At 31.6% G+C, this 24266-nt stretch overlaps 1 protein-coding gene, 1 long non-coding RNA gene and 1 pseudogene across 5 annotated transcripts in view; 2 read left to right on the top strand and 1 right to left on the bottom strand.

Moving 5' to 3' along the window:
• The window catches only part of LOC133801899 (probable leucine-rich repeat receptor-like serine/threonine-protein kinase At3g14840), a 28381-nt gene extending 14677 nt beyond the window's left edge, over nt 1-13704 (top strand). For 2 of the 4 annotated variants that reach the window (XM_062240113.1, XM_062240117.1), the window contains 22 exons: nt 8614-8649; nt 8730-8798; nt 8894-8965; nt 9048-9119; nt 9194-9265; nt 9395-9463; nt 9543-9614; nt 9711-9782; nt 9870-9941; nt 10070-10138; nt 10238-10303; nt 10475-10543; nt 10641-10679; nt 10779-10813; nt 10914-11290; nt 11379-11577; nt 11658-11774; nt 12162-12325; nt 12443-12650; nt 12757-12994; nt 13087-13237; nt 13329-13704. In XM_062240113.1, the coding sequence (XP_062096097.1) occupies nt 8614-8649; nt 8730-8798; nt 8894-8965; nt 9048-9119; nt 9194-9265; nt 9395-9463; nt 9543-9614; nt 9711-9782; nt 9870-9941; nt 10070-10138; nt 10238-10303; nt 10475-10543; nt 10641-10679; nt 10779-10813; nt 10914-11290; nt 11379-11577; nt 11658-11774; nt 12162-12325; nt 12443-12650; nt 12757-12994; nt 13087-13237; nt 13329-13631 (2641 nt within the window). In that variant the 3' untranslated portion in view covers nt 13632-13704. The remainder of the gene's footprint in view (nt 1-8613; nt 8650-8729; nt 8799-8893; nt 8966-9047; nt 9120-9193; nt 9266-9394; nt 9464-9542; nt 9615-9710; nt 9783-9869; nt 9942-10069; nt 10139-10237; nt 10304-10474; nt 10544-10640; nt 10680-10778; nt 10814-10913; nt 11291-11378; nt 11578-11657; nt 11775-12161; nt 12326-12442; nt 12651-12756; nt 12995-13086; nt 13238-13328) is intronic. The other 2 variants (XM_062240116.1, XM_062240115.1) reach the window with 2 other exon arrangements.
• LOC133801908 (uncharacterized) lies at nt 3418-4538 on the top strand. Its single transcript, XR_009877055.1, has 3 exons — nt 3418-3583; nt 3722-3805; nt 4128-4538. It is a non-coding gene; the product is annotated as an uncharacterized LOC133801908 (long non-coding RNA).
• Nucleotides 13705-13990: 286 nt separating the features above from the next.
• LOC133802011 (translocon-associated protein subunit alpha-like) lies at nt 13991-22449 on the bottom strand (annotated as a pseudogene).
• Nucleotides 22450-24266: the final 1817 nt, after the last annotated feature.

Below are 24266 nucleotides of genomic sequence, written 5' to 3'. Positions count from 1 at the left end.
AACCATTAACATAACTTTTAAGAAAAATCAAATAAAAAGAGTTTATTAATACAACAAGTTCAAATGGGAAAAAAGAGTTTAAAGCCTAGCTTTGCATGTAGCCCTGTTGTGGCCAAGACCACCACACATGCTACACTTGCGCTCTTTGCGAATGATTTCTCCATTCGATGGAGTGTGGTTTGTCTTCTTTCTTCCCACCTTATTCTTCTTCGGTCGACCAACTGGTTGTTTTTCAATAGGAACCCCAACTTGCATTTTCTCTATGTTCTCGGGAACTTCCCAATCATCCTCGTTGCCAGTTGGGTAAATTGTTTCTTTGTAAGACTCCCTCCACATCTCAGTAGTGTAATATGGTGAACACAATGAGTAAATGTTGACACTGCGCAACATGGCCGCAGCCACACCATGAACACAAGGGTAACCCATTATTTGAAACTGACCACAAGAGCATGATTTAGTCATCAAATTCACCTCACCATCACCTTCTGGGTCTACCACATGAAATTCAAACTGTCCAAGAGGATGGACTTTCAAGTACCTTGCATGATCCGCAATGCCTGAGACATCTTTCTCATATATTGTTGCTAATTTGGATGTGCACTTCTCTACCTCCTCACGACGCGCGGCAAACCATGACTGAATTGTGAAACGAATGAATTCCACAAAAGTAGTGACTGGGAAGGTTCTTGCGTCTCTGGTTTTGTTGTTAAAACTTTCAGCGTAGTTGCTTGTCATTACATTGTATCGATTCCCAGGAAAGTACGCACGAGTCCACTTATCGAAGCCAATACCCTCGAGATATTGAGCTATGGCAGGATCCATTTGCTTTATATTATTGAAGAACGTGTGAAATTTAGACTTCCGAAATGCATATGCCGCATTCCACATCTCCTGGTGACAGTGATCGGTCTTGAACTTAGCGATTACATTCATACTTATGTGATGGTAGCATGCGCCGTGGTAGGCATCAGGGAAGACCAACTCAAGAGCATGAATAATGCTAGCATGCCTGTCTGAAACAAAAGACAGATTATCAACAACTCCAATGGCTTCCTTCAATTTCATCATGAAATACTTCCAAGAAGCATGATTCTCACTGTCAACAATCGCGAATGCAATTGGATAAATGTGGTTATTCGCATCCAATGCGACAGCACACAACATGTGGCCACCGTACCTTGACTTCAAGAAAATGCCGTCCACACATATAACAGGACGACATGATGTAAATCCCCTTCTACTAACTCCGAGTGAGAAGAAACAGTAAAGAAAGCGATCGTCATCTGTGACAAAATCAGTAATTGTACCTGGATTCTTTTGCTGCAGCATGTACAGGTAAGAAGGTAACTTGGAGTACGATTCTTCAGGTGTCCCCCTGACATAACCGAGTCTCTCCAAGCCTTCATATAACTCATATCGATCCCAAAATTATTCTTCATATCCTCCTTTATGCTGTTTGGTGGATAGCTAGTGCCATCAGTAACATATTTGTTCTTGATAAAGTGCCCAATGACAGAAGGTGCTGCTTGACGGTAGTCTTTTTGTCACAATTCTAGTGAGCAAGTATGTACACTATTATAAACAGTGATCTCAAACATCTCCGATCGTGCTACTTTTTTCCCTCTTATTCTCCAACCACAATCAGGATCCTTGCAGGTGATATACAACACATCAGTACCAGACTTCTTTACCATAAACTCAAAATTATTCTTCATTGCAAAGAGAGCCGCTTTGGTTTTCAATTCCATCTTGTTCTCAAATGTCTTCCCAAGATGTAATTCCCCCAATGCTACACCGGATGAGGGTGATTCAGAACGACTACAAGCTATGATATCTTCTTTTGTAAACATGGGAGCACTCCATTTTCTGTGATCTTCTGTTGAATTTATTGAAATGTTCCCTATATAGTTATATTATGTTCCACCAGGACGACTAGAGCTGGTGCCAGGTGTTCGACGTCCTTGACTTGGTGGGTTCGTCCGTGCAATATGACGTATTGGTTGTTCTTGTGCTTCTTCTACTTGCAAATGTTCAGCTAATAGATCATCATCCACTGAATTGTCTCCTAAGTCCTCATTGTGTTCAGCTACTGGATCGTCATTCACATAGGGGTTGTACTCATACTGATTGTCCCTCAGGTCAGCAATAGGAAGTCCTAAAGTACTGGCTGCTCCCTCAGGTCCGGGAGTGGAATATGGGTCTGCAATGACAATCTTTTTAACAGGAGTGACACACAAGGCCAACATTTCTTTAGATGTTACTCCTAAGAATGCACGGACACCAAGATCACTTTCAACATGAACTGGTGTAAACGGTTGGTCGCCACTAGTGTAAGGAACCTCCAATTTCAACTCATAAATCTGTTTATCAACTTTAAGTTCCTTGTGCAATATGTCAAGAAGTTGCAAGTACGTTATAGTATCCTCCATCGGTATCACCATGCATTGAGGGTCCTTGAAAATCCACTTATTCCCTTGTAATTCCCAAATACCATTGTAGGATACAAAAACGTAGACAACAGAGCCTGTGTTGGAAAAAAAAACATTAAAATTGTCAGGAACACTGTCATTTTTTCATAAATACATTAAAAATGAACATTATCGAGCTTTATCGAGTTAGAATCGAGCTCTTATCGAACCCTATCGAGCTACTATCGAGCTACAATTTCTCAAAACCGAACATAAAACCTAACCAAACCCTCCATCGAACCCTATCGAGCTATTATCGAGCACATATCGAGAAACCTAAACCTATCGAGCTCAAATATTGTAGGGTCCCATCGAACCATTATCGAGTTTCCATCGAGCACTAATACCCAACCCTATCGAGCTATAATCAAGCTCACATCGAGCTACATCGAGCTCTTACAAGACCTTCTTCTACATACCATCGAGCTCATATCGAACCGTTATCGAGCTGATATCGAGCAAAAAAGTTGTAGAAAACCCAGAAAAACATAGATCGCGGAATCTCTCAAAAAATCTCGAAAAATACACCAATATAGGCTCAGATCTGTTCAAAATAGCCAAAAAAAAATGTAAACAAATAATATCCAATACATAAAATATAAAATTTTATTACCCATGGTTTTTCTCCTCCAAAAACTCTCAAAATAGATGTTGTATTTGATATTAACGACTTCACAGAGACAATGGAGATGGCTAACAATGATTTTGACAAGAAAATTATACAAAATTGTAGGTTTTGTGTATGATTTCGTGAGAATGAGAGAAAGAGAGAGAGGGAGGAGAGTGGAAGAGAAGGTTTTGTGATTTTTTGATATAATGGGAGGGGTATTTTGGGTATGGGAGGAAAGTTTAGCATTAATTTAAAAATATTATTAGTGTTGGGTTTTTTTTTTTTTTTTGGTAATATTAGGTATTATTAGACATAAAAAGTGAAATTTCCCATTCCAAAAATGTCCTCCATGTCCGACCCACTCGGTGTAGTAGTGGTTTCTCTAACCACTCCTATTCGGACAGCGCAAACTAAGTAGAGGAGACGAGCCAGAGTTCAGAGCAACGTCTCCTAATGCGACTCACTCACTCTCTCTCTTCCGATCTCCTCTCTCCCAAATTATCCGGTAAGCCATGAATTTTGGATAATATGTATATATATATATATATGTGTGTGGAGAGAATGTGTTGACTACTTTGAACAATTCCATTTTCTACTTCTGCTCAAAATGTTTGCCGAATTGCGATGATTCAATTTTTGTCAGATCGTAGCTAAGACCTCTGCTACTACTACTATGGCTGTTCCTGTGGAAGAAGCCATTGCGGCGCTATCTACATTCTCACTCGAGGTATTTCCTGTGAACACACATTTTTTTTTTTCATTTCTATTCTTGCGGAAAATGATTACTTCTTTTTTTATACATGTATGTATGTACGGGACTTAAATTTAGCTGGTGTATTATTTACAATTTTTCTGGTTAAGTTTTGTTTGAGATGTGATTATCATGTTAGCTTTGTGGAATTTGAGTAGCAATTGAATGAATTTAGCTTGAGAAACGACCTAAATGCATGTACTTTTTAATCAATACATGTACGAGGGTTGAGATTTGAAGTGTAGTTCATTCTGTTTTTTATTTCTATATTTGCATAATAATTAATAAATATTCTTAGGATGAGCAAGCACAAGTGCAAGGACCAGGAATTTGGGTGTTAACGGAGTGCAATGTACACCCAAAAATAGAATAGGGGGTGCACCATAGAATTTCTCTCTAATTTTGTGCTAATATAATTAGTAAAGATATTTGTGTAAATTTATAACAAACACATAATTAATTTTGGGTAATTATATTTGCATCCCAAAATTTGATTAGTACATCTCATTTTTAAAAAAATAATATATATATATATTATATATATTTTTTCAACTTGTGCTTACATTTTTCTAAAAAAAAGTTCTTTTTCATTAATTTTATTACTCTGTATTTCTTTGTTTGCGTTTCTGCATTAATTTTTCAGAGTTTTGTCATTTGTTTGTTTGTTGTATTTGTGTATTGGTTATTTGGTTCATGTGTGTGGAGGTGCTTTGGCATCAAAGAGTTTAATATTAGTATAGAGATCCAAGTACTACAATATTATTCTAGTTGCTAACGAAGTTGTAGAAGAGCAAATCAGCATCATCTTTTGGTTTTTATAAATTGTAGAAAATTGAAAGGGTGTAGGGGGTTGAGAACATTGGAGTAGTAGTAACTCCATCCAACTCTTAGAGTATACTGTCTGTTATTAGTTGGTAATGGTGTTAGTTAGTTAGTTATGTTAAGGTCTCTTTCCTTGATAACTTCAAGGAAAGAGAAAGAAAGAAAGAAAGAAAACTTCGAAAAGCAAGTATTTGATGTTAGTGTTGTGTATACATATTACAATCATGTGAGATGGTGTCGTGGCAATGTGCATAGGTCAATTCCACCGTTGCTCTTTTGGACTGTCGACCGTGAGAAAGGAGGAAAGTAAGAAAGGACATTATGATTCACCAAAAGTAAGAAATTACTTTTGGCTTTTGGCTGAAGTGCATACGCGGAAAGATGAACAGAGCAGGAAAGTTGATGTTCTCCAGTCAGACATGGAGATGAAGCAATATTATAGTAAGCAAATAGGTGAAGAAATAGATGAAAGAGTTAATGAACTGAAGAGGAAATTTGAGGCTCTCCAGTTTGAGATGGAGACATTGAAGCAATCCTGTAATAAGCAAAAAGATGATGGAGAAACAAATGGGGTTAGCGGTGAAACAACTCCTAATAAGAGAGGTAAAGTTCGAAAGCAAAAAGACGTACACAATCTTAGCTTCTCAAATGACACACAGAAAGAAGGGGCTGGAACGGAGAACGAAACCATGGAAGAAAGTGGTTCATCCCATTGTAGATCAAGGGAAATTTTACACGATGAGTCTAGCATAGTTCGTAATATCACTTCTCAAGGTCGGACAGTGGGATCTTTCCAAAATAAAGAACTGGTTTCCGATTTTGAGCCTAATGCCCATGAGTTATTTGAATTTATTTACAACTATCCGGATGAGAGGTATGCTTTATCTTGTTACTAACTTCAATTGAACCCATTTTCTGCATATTAGTTTTTGGTAACTAACAAAATCTAATTGAGAAATGCTTATTTCTATTATAGTTACACCATTTGCTCATTTCGCACATTTAAATTGACTCTGTTTTCGATGATTAATATGGGATTCTGTGACAGGACAACGGACGCGGTAAGCTTTATCACAAATGACTTCAAATTTAGAATAGATTTTCGTATATTAATTTGTATTTTTGCTTGCTATGCCCATATCTTAGCACTTGAGGAACGAGAACATGCACACCACGGAGATGCCACATGCTGGTACATCCAAAAAATAAGGTCAGTGAAACAGTTTTTCAGAATTGGAGGGATGGACCATTATACCCTTCTTTTTATGAAACACACTTCTCTGAATTGCCTTACGGCTTTGGTATAAGCCACAACCTTGTGTGCATTATATTGGGTATATATAACTAATGAATTATTTTTTATTTATTTTTGCTGGGAACTAATCATATTTAATGAATATTTATTGAATTTAAGATATTTGAATGAATAATTATTATTAATTTAACATATTTAATAATTTCATTTAAAAGACTTAGTGAGAGCTTAAAAATCTGTGTACTCGTTTTTTTTTTGTAGATCAAAAGTTTTTAGATCGAAGTTCACCAAATCAATGGCTGGAGGTACATATATTCGTTCGTATTTATTTCCATATAACAATTTGTTTATTCTGTATCATGATTGTTATGCATATAGATTAATATTTTTAATCTAACAAATTAATTATCATAAGGACACTACATTGACAATATTCTAAGTCTCCATCATATATACCCCACCTGTGACTTTGCGCAGCCCCTAGCCACGGCCACATGAAACGGATCAAAGTTCATTGATTGTCGTTCTTGCTCTACTTGACTCCTCCATCTTATCTTCAATGAAGTTCCTTCCAAGTAGATAACAATAAAAATACTTTGAATTTTCTTGCTCACATGTTGTTTTCCCCATGTCACATTTAAAAAATAATAATTGATGAAAAATTCATAAAAAAATCCGAATATTACATTTTTTTATTTAATTTTGAAATTTTATTATTTTCTTGATTTAAATACTAATTTAGACAATAGATTTTATTTTTAATTTTTTGCCAATTTAATTCAAACATATAATTTTAATATATTATATATTACATGTATGTATTGAGAAGGCAACGAGGACCTGATAAATATCACACATAACTAACTATATGATCAAATTCAACTTTAATAAGACAATAATAGCCCACATATATTTACTTGATTTTTCTTAATATTTCCTAACATATTATAAATATCTTTAAGAAATACAGGGGTGTGTAAATCAATATTTAAGATGTACAAAACTGGGTAAAATGGTATATAATCATATATTTATAATATTTTGTTAACAGTTTATAAAATTAATTAATATATTAAAAAAAATAGTTTTTTTTTTATTGTTTTGCATTTATCAATAAATTTAAAGGGGGAATTATTTTATCCTATTTAATATAACAAAGAGTTATTTTAGTTTTTAGTTAAAATAAAATTTATATATAATAATTTATTATTTGTTAATGCTTATAGGTTTTTTTAGTTCTTCTAAGTTTTTGTTTATTTTATATTTTATAAATATAAAATAATAATAATAAGATTGGAACCAATTTGTCAATATATAAATATATTAAATTGTATTTAATTTTTTTGTTGCAAGTTTTTTAACATTATTAGTTTTAGGAAGGTATTTGCATCAAGATAAAAATAAATAAAATATAAATTAAATGTTTTAAAAAATATTATAAAAAAATATTGAATAAATATTTAAAATTATTTATTTTTAAAATCCCAAAAATATATTAAACATGAGTGCTACGTGTGAAGAAGATTCTTCATGGCAAGAGGACGCCTTGTCGTCATTCTACGTTTCTTGGAATAATTAATCAATTATTAGGACTAAAAAGAAAAAGAAAAAAAGTGGGGACCAAAATATAAAGATGGGTAATCTAATAGCTACAAAAGAAAAAAAAAATGGAGACAAAGTTTTGGGACCAAGTACTATTTACTTTTTAATAATTTAAAATTTTCATTTATAGAATTATGTAAAAAAGTAAAAAAATAAAAATTATTAAAGATATTTAAAATAAGAATAATAATATGCACTTCGAAAATTTGCAACTAAATATTATACAGTCACTAGTTACTAGTTACTGTTTCTCAATTAATCACGTTTATCTATACTATTGATCATTACTCTTAAAATAAATACTTCTCCAGAACGTTGTCAATCGCAAGTGGTGTGGGACTAGTTCCAATTAAGGCCACTAGCAACCAAGTGTGTGAATATTGACTTGGAAATGGAAACATTGAGAGAGTAACAAACGAATGAATAAAGAGCTTTCCTAGAAGCAACTTTTCCTCGAGGATTTATAGACATAAATTAATGTATTTACAATCACACTTTCTTGTGTGGCGATATCATAAATGCTCAGCTCAACAATATGGCTTCATCACAATCACAATGTGTTACTGTTCTGTCACTGTTTATTCTCTTCTTCTTCTTCTTCTTCTTCTTGTTGTCACCATTAATCCAATGGAAAGCCCAAGCTGGCGTTACTCTTCCAACGGCTGAAGGTGAAAAAGCTCTCTCACTTTTCTTGCTTTCCATTGTGTTGGTCTTGTTCTTGTTCTTCTTTTGATCACTAAAGGGTTAATCTTCTTCTTTGGTTTATAATTATTATTATTATTATGCATGCAGTGGAAGCCATTAAAGAAATAGCTGCACAAATGAACAAGAGAGACTGGAACTTCGATGACCCTTGTAGTAACCAATCGACTATTGATAAACCACGCACAAAAAATTACATCAATGAAATCGTATGCAATTGCTTCATCCCTGCTCATAATGAATGCCATATCCAAAGCTTGTAAACTCCTCTCCTTTCCTTGCCCATTGTTACATGCATACATATATACATATATATATATGTATGACTTGGGAATTTTCTCTTGACATCTGTTATATATATATGCAGTAATTTTTCAGAACAGGATCTTGATGGTAATCTTCCACCATCACTATGGAAGCTACCTTACCTTAAGGAAATGTAAGTAATAAAAAATTTAGAATTTTCCATTCTAGTTATACCTTTCAATTAACAATGCCAGTTTTTCTTCTCCATTGAAGTAAATTGGAACGGAACATCCTCAAAGGTCCGATACCAAGAGAGTGGACTTTGACAAAGTTAGAATCTGTGTAAGTTTCCATATTTAGACATAACATTCAATATTAAGTTGTCAAGGCTTGTAGTAATGGATGGCATGAATGAATGAATGTTCTGCTGCATGCAGGCACATTAGTGCAAACAATTTATCAGGGCCAATCCCTGCCTATATAGGAAACATCACCACTCTCACCTATTTGTATGCTCTTTCTCTTAACCCTTAATTTCTCTATTTTAAACTCCTTTCATTTGTTTATAATATAACACTCTCTTAAGTTCAGGTCCTTGGAGAGCAACTTGTTTTCTGGAACTGTTCCCTCTGAGCTTGGGAAATTGGTGAACTTGACTCATTTGTGAGTAGTATCTCTACTCTAATCTTTTCAAAGTAACCATTTGATTACATAATTGAAATGATGTGGCTCTGCAGGAATCTTAATGCAAACAATCTCACTGGACAGTTCCCTCTGGCTCTTACTAACCTCTCCAAGTTATCCGTGCTGTAAGTGGCAATGTGTACTACAAATTACTTCATAGCTGAAATGAACCAACCAAGATATATTGGTTGAACTTGAGCAATCGTCCAGATTATGTCACGTTAATCTTGATGACTCATATTTTCTCATTGCAGTAGGATCAGTAGTAACAACTTTACAGGAAGTATGCCTGAGTTTAGCGGTTGGAAACAACTTCAGCGCTTGTAAGATCTATTGGTATCTATAGTTTTCACAACTCATGAGCTATTTGCATTGATATTACATATATATTACTCTCAACAGAGAAATGGAAGCAAGTGGTTTCAAAGGGCCAATTCCTTCTAGTATTTCTAGCTTGGATAAGTTGATAGAAATGTATGTTCTCTTTCATTTATTATCTACATTTCTGTGTCTGCTTAAAATCTTGGTATGTTCACTAACTTAATTTGTGATGAGAGACTTTCTTTGCAGAAGGATTACTGACTTAAATGGAGAGAGCTCAAATATTTCGGACTTGAGAAACATGACAAACATAAAAAAAGTGTAAGCTGTACATAAACTCTTCTGATTGAGGACCACCCACCCAATATTTGAAAAATTGAACTTATTGGACCATGTTGGAAATTTCAGGATGATGAGGAGCTGTAATTTAAGAGGAAATATCCCTGAATACTTTCGTAATTTTGAAACTCTAAACGTCTTGTAATTCTTCTATTCACTTCTCCAATTGCAGATGGCATGAAACCTCTGTGGTTATTATTGTTAGCAAATTTAATCTGTTGCATACCATGACATTACTGATATCTAAGGCTAAGCTTCTTAATTTGCAGAGATCTTAGCTTCAATAAACTTACAGGGGGAGTTCAAAATTTGGAACATTTAATTCGATTGAAAACACTGTAAGTAATGCAAAAATTAGTCCCTTTTTTTTTACTCTTTTTTTTATAATAAAAGCTTCCTAACTTCTCTTGTCTATATATTGTGTTTACATTGAATAGATATTTAACAAGTAACTTACTCAGTGGGCCTATTCCAAAGTGGATCATATCCAGAGGTGCTACCTTGTAAGTTACCAATATTATTGTTTTACAACAATGTTCCTTCATATTTATTTTTAACTTTTTAATCATAAGCTTATAGAGAAGAAAAGGAGGTTGTTTTGCAAAATTAGGATTAATATAATGGTTTAATAATATTAAGCTAATGATGATGTTAATTTCTTACTGTGTGTGCAGCCAAATAGATTTATCTTACAATTACTTTTCAGAGATATCTGAACTATCAACTTGTAAAGATTCTTATTTGTAAGAGTTCATTTCTTTCTTTCTTTCTTTTATTTCCATATTCATGGCATCAAAAACATGTCAAACTGAATATACTTGTGTCTTTTATTTTTATCAGAAATCAGTTTCGAAGCACATGTGGACATGAAAACAACTCGTAAGCTTTATAAAACAATTAAAACAAGAAGAACAATAGTTTCATAATAAAGATTTTACTTCACTAATAATGCTTTCCTTGAATATGATTAATATGTAGAATGCTCAGCCAGTGCTTGTCTCCATGCTCAAAAGGTAAATAAAAAAAAAAAAACTATTCATTTGTATGGAGACTATAAACCAATATTACTTTTGCATAGTTTTTAATCAACATTGTTTGGTTTGGTGTACTTAGAGCATTATTCGTTGCACATAAATTGTGGTGGAAAACAAACCACCATTGGAAACATCAAATATGAAGAGGATCAAGGATCCGTACATCCTTCAATTTTTTTTAAAAGCTCAACCAATTGGGGATTTAGCAACACTGGAGATTCATGGGATTCTATCACTAAAGCCGGGGACTACATAGCAAACAATGCATCAGTATTACGAATGAACAATTCCGAGCTCTACACAACTGCGCGCATCTCACCTCTTTCGCTAACTTACTATGCTCGTTGCTTAGGAAATGGAAATTACACTGTGAAACTTCATTTTGCAGAGATAGTAATAAGAGACAACAAATCTTATTACAGTCTTGGAAGGCGAATATTTGATGTTTATGTTCAGGTAGTCTTGATTTTGGTTTTGACATAATCATACTAATGTAGCTTGTGAACGTATTGTATGTATGATTGAGTTAAGTTATTATGTATAGGGAAAACTAGAGTTGAAAGATTTCAACATTGAAAAGGAAGCTAAAGGAGTTGATAAGGAATTTATCAAAGTAGTTAAGGGAGTTGTTGTGAGTCATAAGACACTCGAGATCCGCCTCCAATGGACAGGGAAAGGGACAAGGAATATTCGAAAGCGTGGATCATATGGCTCTTTAATATCAGCTATCTCAATAAATTCTGGTAATAAATAATTTATTATGATGAAAGTAATATGTACATAGTAAAAAGTCAACTTATATCCCATTGATTTCCTGTTGTAGATTTCGAACCTCCGAGAACTAACAAAACAAAAAAGTTCATCATTATCGGACTTGCTTCATTTCTTTGCCTTCTTTGCATGGCCTATTTATGCATTCTTGGGTGGAAAGGCTATTTAGGTAAAGAATACAATTTCATCTTTTTTTGAAGAGTTAAAAATTGATTTTTACATATAGTTCAGTTAAAATTGTATGCATAGGATCAAAGGAATGGTGTGATAAAATCACTAAGAACACAAGTATGTATCTATTCTAGATTCTTGTTTTCTTCTTTCTCATTCTAACTGTACTGGCTCAGTAGTTGCTATATCTTTTTCAAAATTTTCAATGAAATCTTCATAAATTGTTATTGTTTGTACAGTTCTCAGAGGATTAGATATACGAACTAGTTTCTTTACCTTTAGGCAAATCAAAGCTGCCACTAACAACTTTGATGCTACAAACAAAATAGTATTTTTTGGTCGTATTTATTGCTGAATATTATGTGTATTATTGACTTGACATCAGGAACTGCAACAAATAATGATTTGATTTGGACAAGTACTAACTTGAAGAGAGGAGACAATCAACCTGAGCTTCATTTTTTTGGGTTGGATAACATACTAATGGCCACAAACAAGTTTAGTATTACAAACAAACTTGGTCAAGGAGGATTTGGTCCTGTTTATAAGGTCATTTGGTTTTCAATAGTTTACATAGAATCTAATACACTACAATAATAATGGAGAAATGCAGGTGAATGGGTGAGTGAATGAGCTAATTAGTTAGCTATGTTTGGAAATTTACAGGGACAACTACATGGGAAAGAAGTTGCAGTGAAAAGACTGTCTAGCAGCTCATCACAAGGCGATGAAGAATTTAGGAATGAAATGATATTGATCTCCAAACTTCAACATAGAAATCTTGTTAAGCTCATTGGTTGCTGCATTGAAAATGAAGAGAAGTTGTTAATATACGAGTTCATGCTCAATAAGAGCTTGGATACTTTTATTTTCGGTTAGTCTCTCATCTTTATCCACATTTTTATCCTTCAGTTAGAAGTATATTTGTTGGACATTGTCACTAATTAACTTTTAGTGGTGTGATTTGGTTTCTTGTATAGATGATAGAAGAAGGGTAGAGCTTGATTGGGCCATACGATTCAACATTATTGATGGCATTGCAAGAGGTCTTGTGTATCTCCATCGCGATTCCAGTTCAAGGGTGATACATCGAGATTTGAAGGCCAGTAATATTCTATTGGATGAGAAGATGACTCCAAAAATTTCTGATTTTGGATTAGCAAGGATTTTTGAAGGCACGTTAGATCTAGCAAATACTCACAGGGTGGTAGGAACAATGTGAGCATCATTCTTTTAATTTGATGATTTGATAGTACATTGTTGTTATAGCATCTGGCATCTAATTTAGTGGTGTGTTTAATCAATTGCAGCGGCTATATGTCTCCAGAGTACGCATTGAGAGGAATCTTCTCGGAAAAATCTGATGTGTTTAGCTATGGCGTGTTATTACTAGAGATAATAAGCGGGAAAAAGAATACTAGCTTCAAGGAAGAGGATCAATACCAAGGCCTTATTGCATATGTGAGTAGTTCACAAAAGAAATCTCTCAAATTGTGTTATTATGTTTGTGTTGTGGTGGAAAATTGAGGCTGATATTAATGTAATGAAACAGTCATGGCAACTATGGAGTGAAGGCAGAGGAATAGAGTTGGTGGATGAAGCATTAGGCAAGTCATATAATGAATCAGAGGCATTGAAATGCATACACATTGGGCTTCTGTGCGTTCAAGACTTTGCCACAGATAGACCTTCCATGGCTCAAGTAGCTTCCATGTTAAGTAACCAAATATTTGATCAACCTCAACCCAAACAACCTATTTTTACTTTTCAAGCCGGCAGTAGTAGTAGTTATGATCCTTCCACACAAAGTGGTAGCAGATGCGCTGCTACTGTATCAGTGGTTGAACCTCGATAAAAATAAAATATATGATTTACACAATTCAACATTTTCGTTGAAATTTTGATAAAAACTCGTGCAATTTGATGCATTTAAATGGTTCCATGTCAAATTTGACAGTTGTTTTAGTGAAATATAGCTTTGCAACGAATTTTTATCATTTTTTTTTCAAAAATTAATTTTTGATGTAACTATCAAAATGCATAGAATATAATTTTTTTTAAAAGAAAGAGATCACATTAAACGGCTAAATAGATCAAAAGGAGAAACAAGTTTACCGCTTCTATTTATAGTAGATGGTATATATTGTAATATGTCAAGCACCCTGGCCCTGCTCCTACAATAGCTGTTGGACCATATTCCTTGACATATTCATCTTATGGTACTTGTCCTCAATGTCTTGAATGTATTGTGTTTCCACTGCTTACATTTTACACAAGTAATAGAACACAAATTCAGATTTACTGAAGAAAATAAAAAAGAGAGAAATTCAAATTTTATTAGATAAAAATTACTACTGTACGTACCTAAAATTAATAAAATGAGAAAATTAGGCAATATCATTACTCCCTAATCATCAAAGCCAATGATTTTATTGTTATTAAAGAGCTTTGAATACTATTTAATCCACATGCACACAAGTTTCCATAAAAGAAAAATTGAAATAATAAGTCCCCATTGTTTAGAGACTAAACTTTGGCTCCAATAATTTTCTTCTATATAACAACTTCATTTGGAACTTGAGTACAATATAGATTCAACCCTCAAGTTAATGTAAGAGAAATTGGTGAAAATAGTCTATTTTTAAGTGATTTTGCACGCCGGCCTATTTTTGATAATTTTTTGCAAAATGACTTCTGTCTAAAATTTGACTAGTTGTCTAAATTTTTCGACCAACTATCTAAAATTTTCGACTGCCTATTTGAATTTTTCGACCACCTGTCTAAATTTTTGACTAGCTGTCTAAATTATGAGATGTCATTTGCAAAAAATTATTAAAACTAAACTAGTGTGCAAAATAACTTTAAAAAATTGGTCATTTTGACCCTTAATGTAATGATCCAAAAAGTTGCAAACAGTGGTAGAAGTCACTATATGTGCAGGAACTAATCATAACTTCATAATGAAAAGAAAGAAAGCATATCATACTCCTTTGCGGATTAAATGAATATCTTTTTTCTATGACTGCAAATTTGCATGTATACTTATTCAAACAAAAATTTAGTAAGATTCATATAATACCATGATTTCAATCACTCTATCCTTATTCCCAATCATCTTGTGCATTGAACCCTAGAGATCCGGATTACTTAGCAATCCTTTCTGTTTGTACTTGTCAATGACATGTCCTACACTACCTGTTGCACCATATTCTTCGGCATATTCTATGCTGGAAAAAAATTATTATATAAATGCAGTTCAATTATTTAAAAAAAACACACACACAATTTTTAGTAATAATACAAGTTGTGGTGCTTTGTTTAAAAAAAAACAACTTAAATGCTATGAACTAAACCGTCAGGGTTTCTTCCTTGATTGAGTGGACTGACTCACCAAATATCCATGAAGTTGTTTGTCTTTGTTAATCGCTCCCCATAAGTATTATTAAAGGAAAGAAATAAAAAACAAATAACTCATTTAGTAAGTAAATTATTCTAGTAAGTATATATATATATATATTATATAAAAACTAAATCATCATCATTACCAATCAAAGATTGGAAAATTAGAATATTTCCATACAACAAGCTTTTAAAACAAATATTAATCTTAACATTGATGCATGAGTTTCTTTATATATCTCTTCTATATAAAAAGTGTGTAGATAACAAAAAATTTCGGTTTTAACATTTTGCTAACTTTAACGAAATATTTTAAATATTAAACAAAATATACATTTACAACTACTAAAAAATTATTTATTAATTATAATAATATTTAATATAAGACTACATATATAATAATTATATTAATATAAATTCAAATTCAATAATATTTAATACAAGACTAGATATTTAATAATATTTTGACGACAAATATCATACCACATCTAGAAATAGTTTAACATTGAATTGCTAGTACCTTAGAAAGGTTCTGTATATTTGACCATGAACCCACAAGACAAGGAGAACAAGAAGAGCGATTCCAAGAGTTACAAGAACTTCAATTGTACCATTGTAGAAGGTATTCTGATAAGGATGCTGGTCTATCTCATAAATAATGGTGCCAACTAGATCAAAAGTACCAGGCTGCAATCCAAAAAAAAACTCAATGTCATCCTAATAGAAGTGATTTAAGAAACTCAAAATTCATGACACTGCCAATACGATCCATGTACCTGCAAGTACTTGCTGACAGCAAATATGTATGGGAAAGTAGCCTGGGCTGAAGCTGGTATTGACGCATTGTTAAAGGTCTAGAAAAGGTAAACCACGTGTAAGAAACAAGATAAACAAGGAATGAACTAAATAAAGCAATCGAAACAATTAAAGTTCTGTTCCACTTGAACAAAAAAGAGAGACATTGAACATTGTGAGAAGCGACATTTTCTGATCATTTATACTTCACAATAAGTAAACTATGATACAATTACTTTTATTTTTTTTTAAAATACTCAAATTGGAGAAACCCAAACTCACCATTGTAGTCAAATTTTGAACCAGCGCTTCATTTTATGATCAAATGGGAGATGAACACTAGCTTTAATTGCAATGACATTAACGCTTGAGTCCCCTGTTTAATCATCAAGAAAAGCATCTTTAACATTGTCATCAAGAAAACATACATTAATTAGCACATCCCATAAGAAAAGGGGATAACTTGAAAATTCAAAGGACACAAAATTACCACTCAATAGTCATCACAACGATATAGCAATACAGAATTATTAAAATCAAAGCGTAAGAACATAATATCATGTACACCCGAGAACCAACAAAACTAAAAACGGCTAATTATAATTCCGAACTTCCATAACAATTTTATTACCATCATTTTTCACTCCAACCAGTAAGTCAGTGTCTTCTCCTGCTGTAACCACTGCAAAAAAAGACATGTATCAACCTCAAAATTTTACGCCACACAAAACCTAAAAAATAATTCTTCGTTCTTAATCATTGAAAGACATTCTCACCTCGTGCGCTATTCTTTGGAAAGACAGAGACTGTATCAATTCCAGGAGCTGGGTTGAAAGTTTCATCACCGAAGTCCTGGACATCCTCACCAACAATCCCAAGATCACTGCTCTCATCTACAGTCTCAGAAACTTCCGCATCCGAACTTGATTGAGCCCTGGCAACTGAAGAAAACAAAGCTCAACAAGTTACAAACATGTATATTGCTAATCTAAACAGGTCAACCCAGCACCAAACAAGTAGATCACAATTCAAAGTAGCAGAAAACTGAATTCAAAAATCCCCATGCATTCATCGATCGATATATATATAAAATCTATGTACGTTGACCATCAAATGCTATACCCCACGATTGAACTAGCTCCTTAGTCGAGAACTAAATTAAACCAACCCTGAATGCATTGACTAATTTCCAACCACTCAATCATATCGAATTTTTCATTCAAAGAAATCAAACACCCCAGTTTCCAAGCACTGAATGACAAATTAAAAAAAGCAAGTGCATATATATATGTACTAGATATTACACTTTGTTTTATTTATAAAATTTATTAATTATTTTTATTAAATTTATATTAATGTCATATAAATTTTAAATAAATATCCTATTTTAATTAAATAATTTATTTATTTTTATTTAAGTTTGTGTTTGTTCTAATTTTTTAGTTTGAGAATGACAACAAGAGATTATATATTATATATTTAATGTAATATTAAATATTATACATAGATTTTAAATTTAAGTTTCTTGCTAGTTTAAAAAAAAAATTGTTGCTAATTCACATAGATTATATTATATATTTAAATATGATATTATTCTAATAAGTGAGTTTACTTTTAATTAAATTTTATTTAAGTTATAAAACATATGATTTTATTATTTTTAAATAATTATTATTGTAAAATATCTCACAGATATCATATTTTAATTTGTTTAATGATTTATTATTTATAAATAATTATCATTTTAAATATCTAAAAAATATCATATTTTAATTCGTTTAATTATTTATTATTTTTAAATAATTATCATTATAAAATATCTCAAAAATATTAATATTTTTAATTATTTATTTTATTTTATTTTAGTGTAAGTGTTTACAAACTACCGTTAAATATAAAAATATTTTGATAAATATAAGAATATTTCATTAAAATTATTATTAAAAAAATAAAAACTTATTAAAATAAAAAATTTCTGTTGTCTACAAAGATATATATATGTTTAATTAATAATCAGTTGACTGATGAATATGATTTTCATGCATGGATTTAGCCTTGATTTTCTGCCTCTTTTCGTGTTCAACAGCAGAGAAGATATTCATATCCATTTGTCTTACTTTATTTTTTTTTTTTTTAAAAGTATATATTTTTCATGTAGATGACAAAGTCATGTCTCAAAACATGTAAAAACATGTATTGACCACTCCCCATCTAAGTGGAACACCAAAAACAATTTTGTACATCAGTGCAATACAATTCTTTTTTCGTTTTAAAGAAGCAAAAAAAAAAATGTGGGCCAGCTTTATGTCAACATAAATGAAAGATAAATAAATATCCTAATTATATCAAAATATAAAATTTATTATTGCATATAAATTAACTTCATTTTCCATTAATGCATGCAACGAGGTTTCACTGTTTATTAATAATAATAATAATACACCTAGTCATAATACCTTAATTTATCTAATTGGTAAGTTAACACTCTCAATAGGTATTCTATTTTATATTTCAAATTACCTTATTAAAATTAAACTTTATTTATTTTACCTCAAATTTTTACATTATATCATATATCAATTGCTTTATATTTTTTTTATATATTATTTAAATATTATATTTTAATTAATTATAATAATATAAAAAAATAAATAAAAATAATTGATTTAGAGGAAGAAACAAAATTCAAGGAATCAAAAAGTATGTAAATTGTTTAAAATAGAAGTAAACGGTCTCTACATGTAGAGATGGAAATGTGTAGAGGCGAAATAGAGTATTGTTTTAGCTCATCCAATGAAATGTGATGGACCCAAAACGGGTATGTTTTAAATATTTATACTCGCAAGCGTACGAATCGTATATGGAATATAGTGTTCGTGTAAGCACGAGATCGAACCCAAAAGAGTTGTCTAAAATCGAAAAGGAAACTATTTTAAATCAAAATTAATAAATTCTAACCTAGTTCTAAAGATTGAAGAGATTTTTGAATAATGAAAATAAAATAAAAGACAATAATATAGAAATTAAAGACAATATATATTACTAAATTAATAATTGTAAACAAGATGGTAAAATAAGATTATTAAGGATTAGAATCCATAAAATATAAGTTCAATAATATTTATAAGTACATTGATTCCCAAGTTTTAGTGATAGTTAAAATAAATCAAACTATCATTTTCCAAATAGATTTATAATTTTAAGCACAAAGTATTTCTAAAAAAATAAGGTTTTTCTTCACTTTTCAAAATTATAATTTCAAAGCATTTAGTGTAAATCAATCTAATGAAACAACAAATAAATCAATGAACATTATTTATAAGGCAAAACATAATATTTTTGTTCTAAGCATGGATGTGTACAATTTAATGACACATCTTACACAAAAAATATTATGTTTTTGCACTAATGAAGAACAAAGTGTAAATATGTACTAACAATCCAAAATACACGATATTTAAGATGAAATAAGATATTTGAACAAGAAAAATCTATAAACTTTGTTGCACAAAATGGGAAATCAATATACAAAATAAACATTATCTAGTTACATATTGTTTCATTATCACCATAATAATCTTAAAAAGATTATAAACACATAACTAGAATAGAAAATACAAACTAAAAATTACAAACATAAATAGGAAAATTTGGAGGAGAAACTCCCAAATTGTTCCTCTAAAAATACATAGAAAAATAACAAAATAAGAAGAAGATGATGAAGAGAATAGAGAGGCTTGAAAGTGTAGAAACTTTGGTATGGTAACCTCGCCCCTTAAAATATGACACCCTAAATGGTCTTCAAAACTCCATATTTATAGCTAAAATGAGGTATTAAAATAATCAATTTAAATTAATTAAATTAATTTAATTAATTATAATACAACAAATATGAGTAAATTATAGGGTGTAATAATGATGTTTTGGAGTTAAATGTGTAGAAAGGGAGGTAAAAAGTAGTATTTTTGAACATAAGGACAAGAATACAAATTGCTTTTGTTGGGCTCAAAAAAAAAAAAAAGGCAGCCATTGGTGGCTGGTGGCATTGGGTGGTTGGGTGTGGTTTGGCTGTGTTGGGCCTCGGTTGGGAGCTGTGTTGGGTGGTCTTGTGAGGTGCCAGGCGGTTGACAGCTGGCTAAAGCAAATGGGAGCAGCTAAGGTTGATTGGGAGTGTGGTCTTGGCTGGTGAGAGAGGGGGCTGAAGGGAACGTGGGAAAGCAGGGGCTGAATGGTGAGGGAAACGGGCCAGGCTGTTGGGCCTGGGGAGCTGGCATCAGGCGTGGGCCTGGAAGAAATGCAGCTCCTGAAGGGGCTGGGCCGAACTGGGCAGGCTTGGGCCTTGGGTGAATTGGATCTTGCTTCTCCAAAAATACCACTTTTTCTTTCTCTTTTTTTAGCTTTCTATCATTGTCTTTCAAGCACAAGAATACACCAAATTTCCTAACAAAATAAACATAAAATAAATCATAATAACATATTTTCACTATAAAATAAATCAAGTTAATTTTTTGAAAATATTAATTATAACTTAATTTATATTTTACATTTAGTTTCAATAAAACAACATTTTTTTACCACAAACTAAACAACAATAATTTAAATAACTAGCTACAATATTTTACAACAAAATAACTATAAAAACACACAAAAATATATAAAATCAAAATAAACCTAATAAATTCAAAATTACTTTAAAACTTAATAAATCAATTAAAAACTCAAGAATTAAGCAACAATTAGCACATAAAAAGTGGTAAAATGACTCTATTTTGTAGATTTATCAAAATGGTCAAAAACCTTCTTACTTCAAAATTTTAAAGTTTTAGGTATTATACAACACCCACATTGGGAGTACTCTAAGGATGTTTGGTACGAAGTTTGAGTTTGTGAGAATAGAATTAGAGGGAGTTATTCAAATTTCATGGAATTGTCGATATTTGGTTATAGTATCTCATTTAATTGAGATAATAATTTGTATATTATATAATTACTATTTAATTTATTAATTAAATTCTTATATATATATATATTGTTAAATATGGAAAGTTATATATATATATATATATAAATAAATTAAGAAAGTGGCTTAATCTGTAAGAAGATTTTATCATAGTAAATTATTTACTTTTGTTCTACCTAATTAAAAAATACCACATCAAAACTTAATAAAAAGAGAATGGGACATCCATAGTTAAAAATAATTTATGAACCTATAATATTTTCTCAATAAATAGAGCAAGAAAACGTGAAAAACTTAGCCAGTTTTCTTGCAAACAGCTTAGCATGAGACAATGTCTTGAATGTATTACGTTTTTACTGCTTTCATATTACACAAGTAATAAAGCACAAATTCCGATTTGTTGAAAAAGAAAGAAAGAGAAATCACAACTGTACGTACCCAAAATTAATAAAATAAGAAAAATATGCAACATCATTGAAGAGCCTTGAATATTGTTTAATCTACATAAACACAAGTTTCCAGAAAGGAAAAAGAGAAATAATAAGGCGGACTTTGTTTAGAAATTAAACTTTGCCTCCAATTTTCTTCTAATACAACATCATTTGGAACTTGTGATGTGTACAATGTAGATTACACCATCAAGTTGATGTAATGATCCAAAATGTTGCAAATAGTGGTAGAAATCCAATGTAGATTAAATGAATACCTTTTTTCTATGAATGCAAATGCATGTTGTATTATTTTAAATAATATAATGTTAGATTAAATAATGTTGCAAAATGTGATTTGTCATACTTTATAACATATTATTGAGAGTCACAAAATTGGATACATGTATGTGCCCAAATGTGACATATTTTGGAGTTACAAAACTAGTTACAAATTTGTAACTCTTAAATATTACCAATAATGTATAGATTGTGTGTTACACATTTAAGTTTAGATTTCACAAAGCCATTATGAAATATGGATGTTGGAGATATGTTTTTAACTCCCATTAGGTGTATGGAGGTTACAAAATCATGTGGGAAAGAGTTTTGGACGTTTTGGAAAAATTGAAAAATTTATGCTGAAAATGGCATGTGGCCGCTGCCACTGTTTATCCCTGGCCGACAGAGGCTAGTGGTCGTGACCTAAACCAATTCAATTACCCCGAACCAATCCAATTACAAAAAATTGGATATACAATTACCTTCATCTCTCGAAGAATGCGTACTGCTACTACAGATCTTTTGCTCTTCTCGACTGGAATCCAAGTTGAAGGCGCCGATGATGTTCTTTTGAGTTTTTTTATTGTCCGGATTTGACCACATTTTTCTAATAACTCTGCATCAGTAAGTGGTGGACGTTGACGTGGGGACGAAGTGCTACTACGAAAAAAAAGGCTTAATAAATCTTTTACTGGGTTGCACGGTTGTGGCTGCGGTTGTGCAGGGACACTTCCTTGATTGAGTAGACTAGTTGACTCAATATGCTCGTCTATTTCTTCAGTGAATGCATGAGTTGACCCGATATCCATTATGCACAACTCCTCTTCATTGTCACTAGACTTTGTTTGTTGCACTACATAAATTCTATTAAATAAAAGAAATAAAAAAAACAAAAGAACATCTTTACTGTGGGGTAATCCTAATATCACTGGCATATGACATGTTTTTACTAAAGAAGTCCTTAAACAACTTATCTTTTTTGTTACTCTTTTCAGCCTAGACAATTACAAAGCTATAACATATTTGGTTTTCCATGGCAGCAGTATATATATACAAGGTGTCATTAGTTGGCTAGAATCATATATGGTGTATAGTGTATACTCTGTTCAATTTTTCTTTTCATTTGACACCCTCCTTTCCAGATTTATATGCATTTATAGTTGTTAGCAAATTGTAGTTCCCTGTCATCTAATTAGTTATCACTAGAGGGATTTAAGCTTTCATATATTTGTTATATATGGATTTAAGCTACGTTTTGGTGCTTTCGTAGACTGTGTTAAATGGGATCCAACTAGTTCATTGTTGGTTTTACATTTCTTTCAATTCAGTTTCATATTTTATTGGTTTGATCGATGTATCGTAATTTGTTCTTTCTATTGTTTTCCTTATAACAGTAGACCTAGTATTTTCCTGTCAGCTACAATAGTTGAATTTCATTTCCTATGAGTTATTGCACATAAACAAGACCATAGTTGCTTAGAGCAACTTTGGTGGCTACATTAGTTGCTTAACATCTCCAAATCATCCAAAAATATAATTTTTTTATTTTGTCTCTCATTCACATTATTTTTGGCAACTTTTTTAATAAAAATGCTCCAATGCTAAGCCACCCAATATTTTAATCAAATAAGCTTACCCAACATTTTATTTTTATATAATTATAATTAAATTAATAAACTTAAAAAAATAGATTGGAGAAAGACCTACATCACCAAGAGACCTACCTTTATATAAATATATAAATTTAAACGTTATATTATTTGGATCATATTGTAAGTAATATTTAAAGTTAAGCATCTTATTATATTATTATTATTATTTGAAGAAAAAAAAGCATCTTATTATTATTTACAAGCAAAATATTCACTAAATGATTCATTGTCCCCTAAAGACAGAGATGATTTTTTTTTTAATATTTTAATATTTAGTACAATTAAATGGAAATGGTGTACGTGGGCAGTTAGGCTAAACTTTAAAATGTTGAAATTAATTATTGATTTTTTTTTTCAATTATCACCATGCCACTTTATGATATATAAAATAGTGTTATTATTTGGCAACACATGAGTTATGAGTTATTGGTTAACGATACTCCATCATATCTATTAAATTCAAATATAAGTGGACCCGATATTAAATTGCATAAAATAACCGTATGCTGCTTTCCCGTGTCCTCGTGGTGTTGGACACAAATGTTGCCCCTTAGCAATTCTCTATATAAAAACATATAAAAAGTGAGCAATAGGAATACCCATTGTGTTAATGGACACCAAGCCTATAATTACTTTCATGATGTATTTCATATTACAATATTCTCTCAACGGAATGTTTGGGCATGGGATGATGAGACTGAGAGATGGGATCGAGTGCATCGTAGAGTGAAGTTTCCATGGACCTTACTTGCAAGGTCAAATACGATCGACAATGTTCTTGCCTTGCATCCCAACAATGGAGATCAAATTTTCGGCACGCAACTCTGATATTATTGCTTATACAACATTACCAAAGATGAGTATAAAGTATTTGGCTAATTTCCAAAAAAAAAAATGAAGATAATGATAATAACACAGGAATATTTATATTTATGAATCATTTCTGTCCCACATCACTTTTTGCATTAAAGTGA

Source organism: Humulus lupulus, chromosome 9, assembly GCF_963169125.1.
Source record: "Humulus lupulus chromosome 9, drHumLupu1.1, whole genome shotgun sequence".
Classification (NCBI taxonomy): Eukaryota; Viridiplantae; Streptophyta; class Magnoliopsida; order Rosales; family Cannabaceae; genus Humulus; species Humulus lupulus.
Note: the sequence above shows the minus strand (reverse complement) of the source record. Positions and strands in the feature narration are given on the sequence as shown.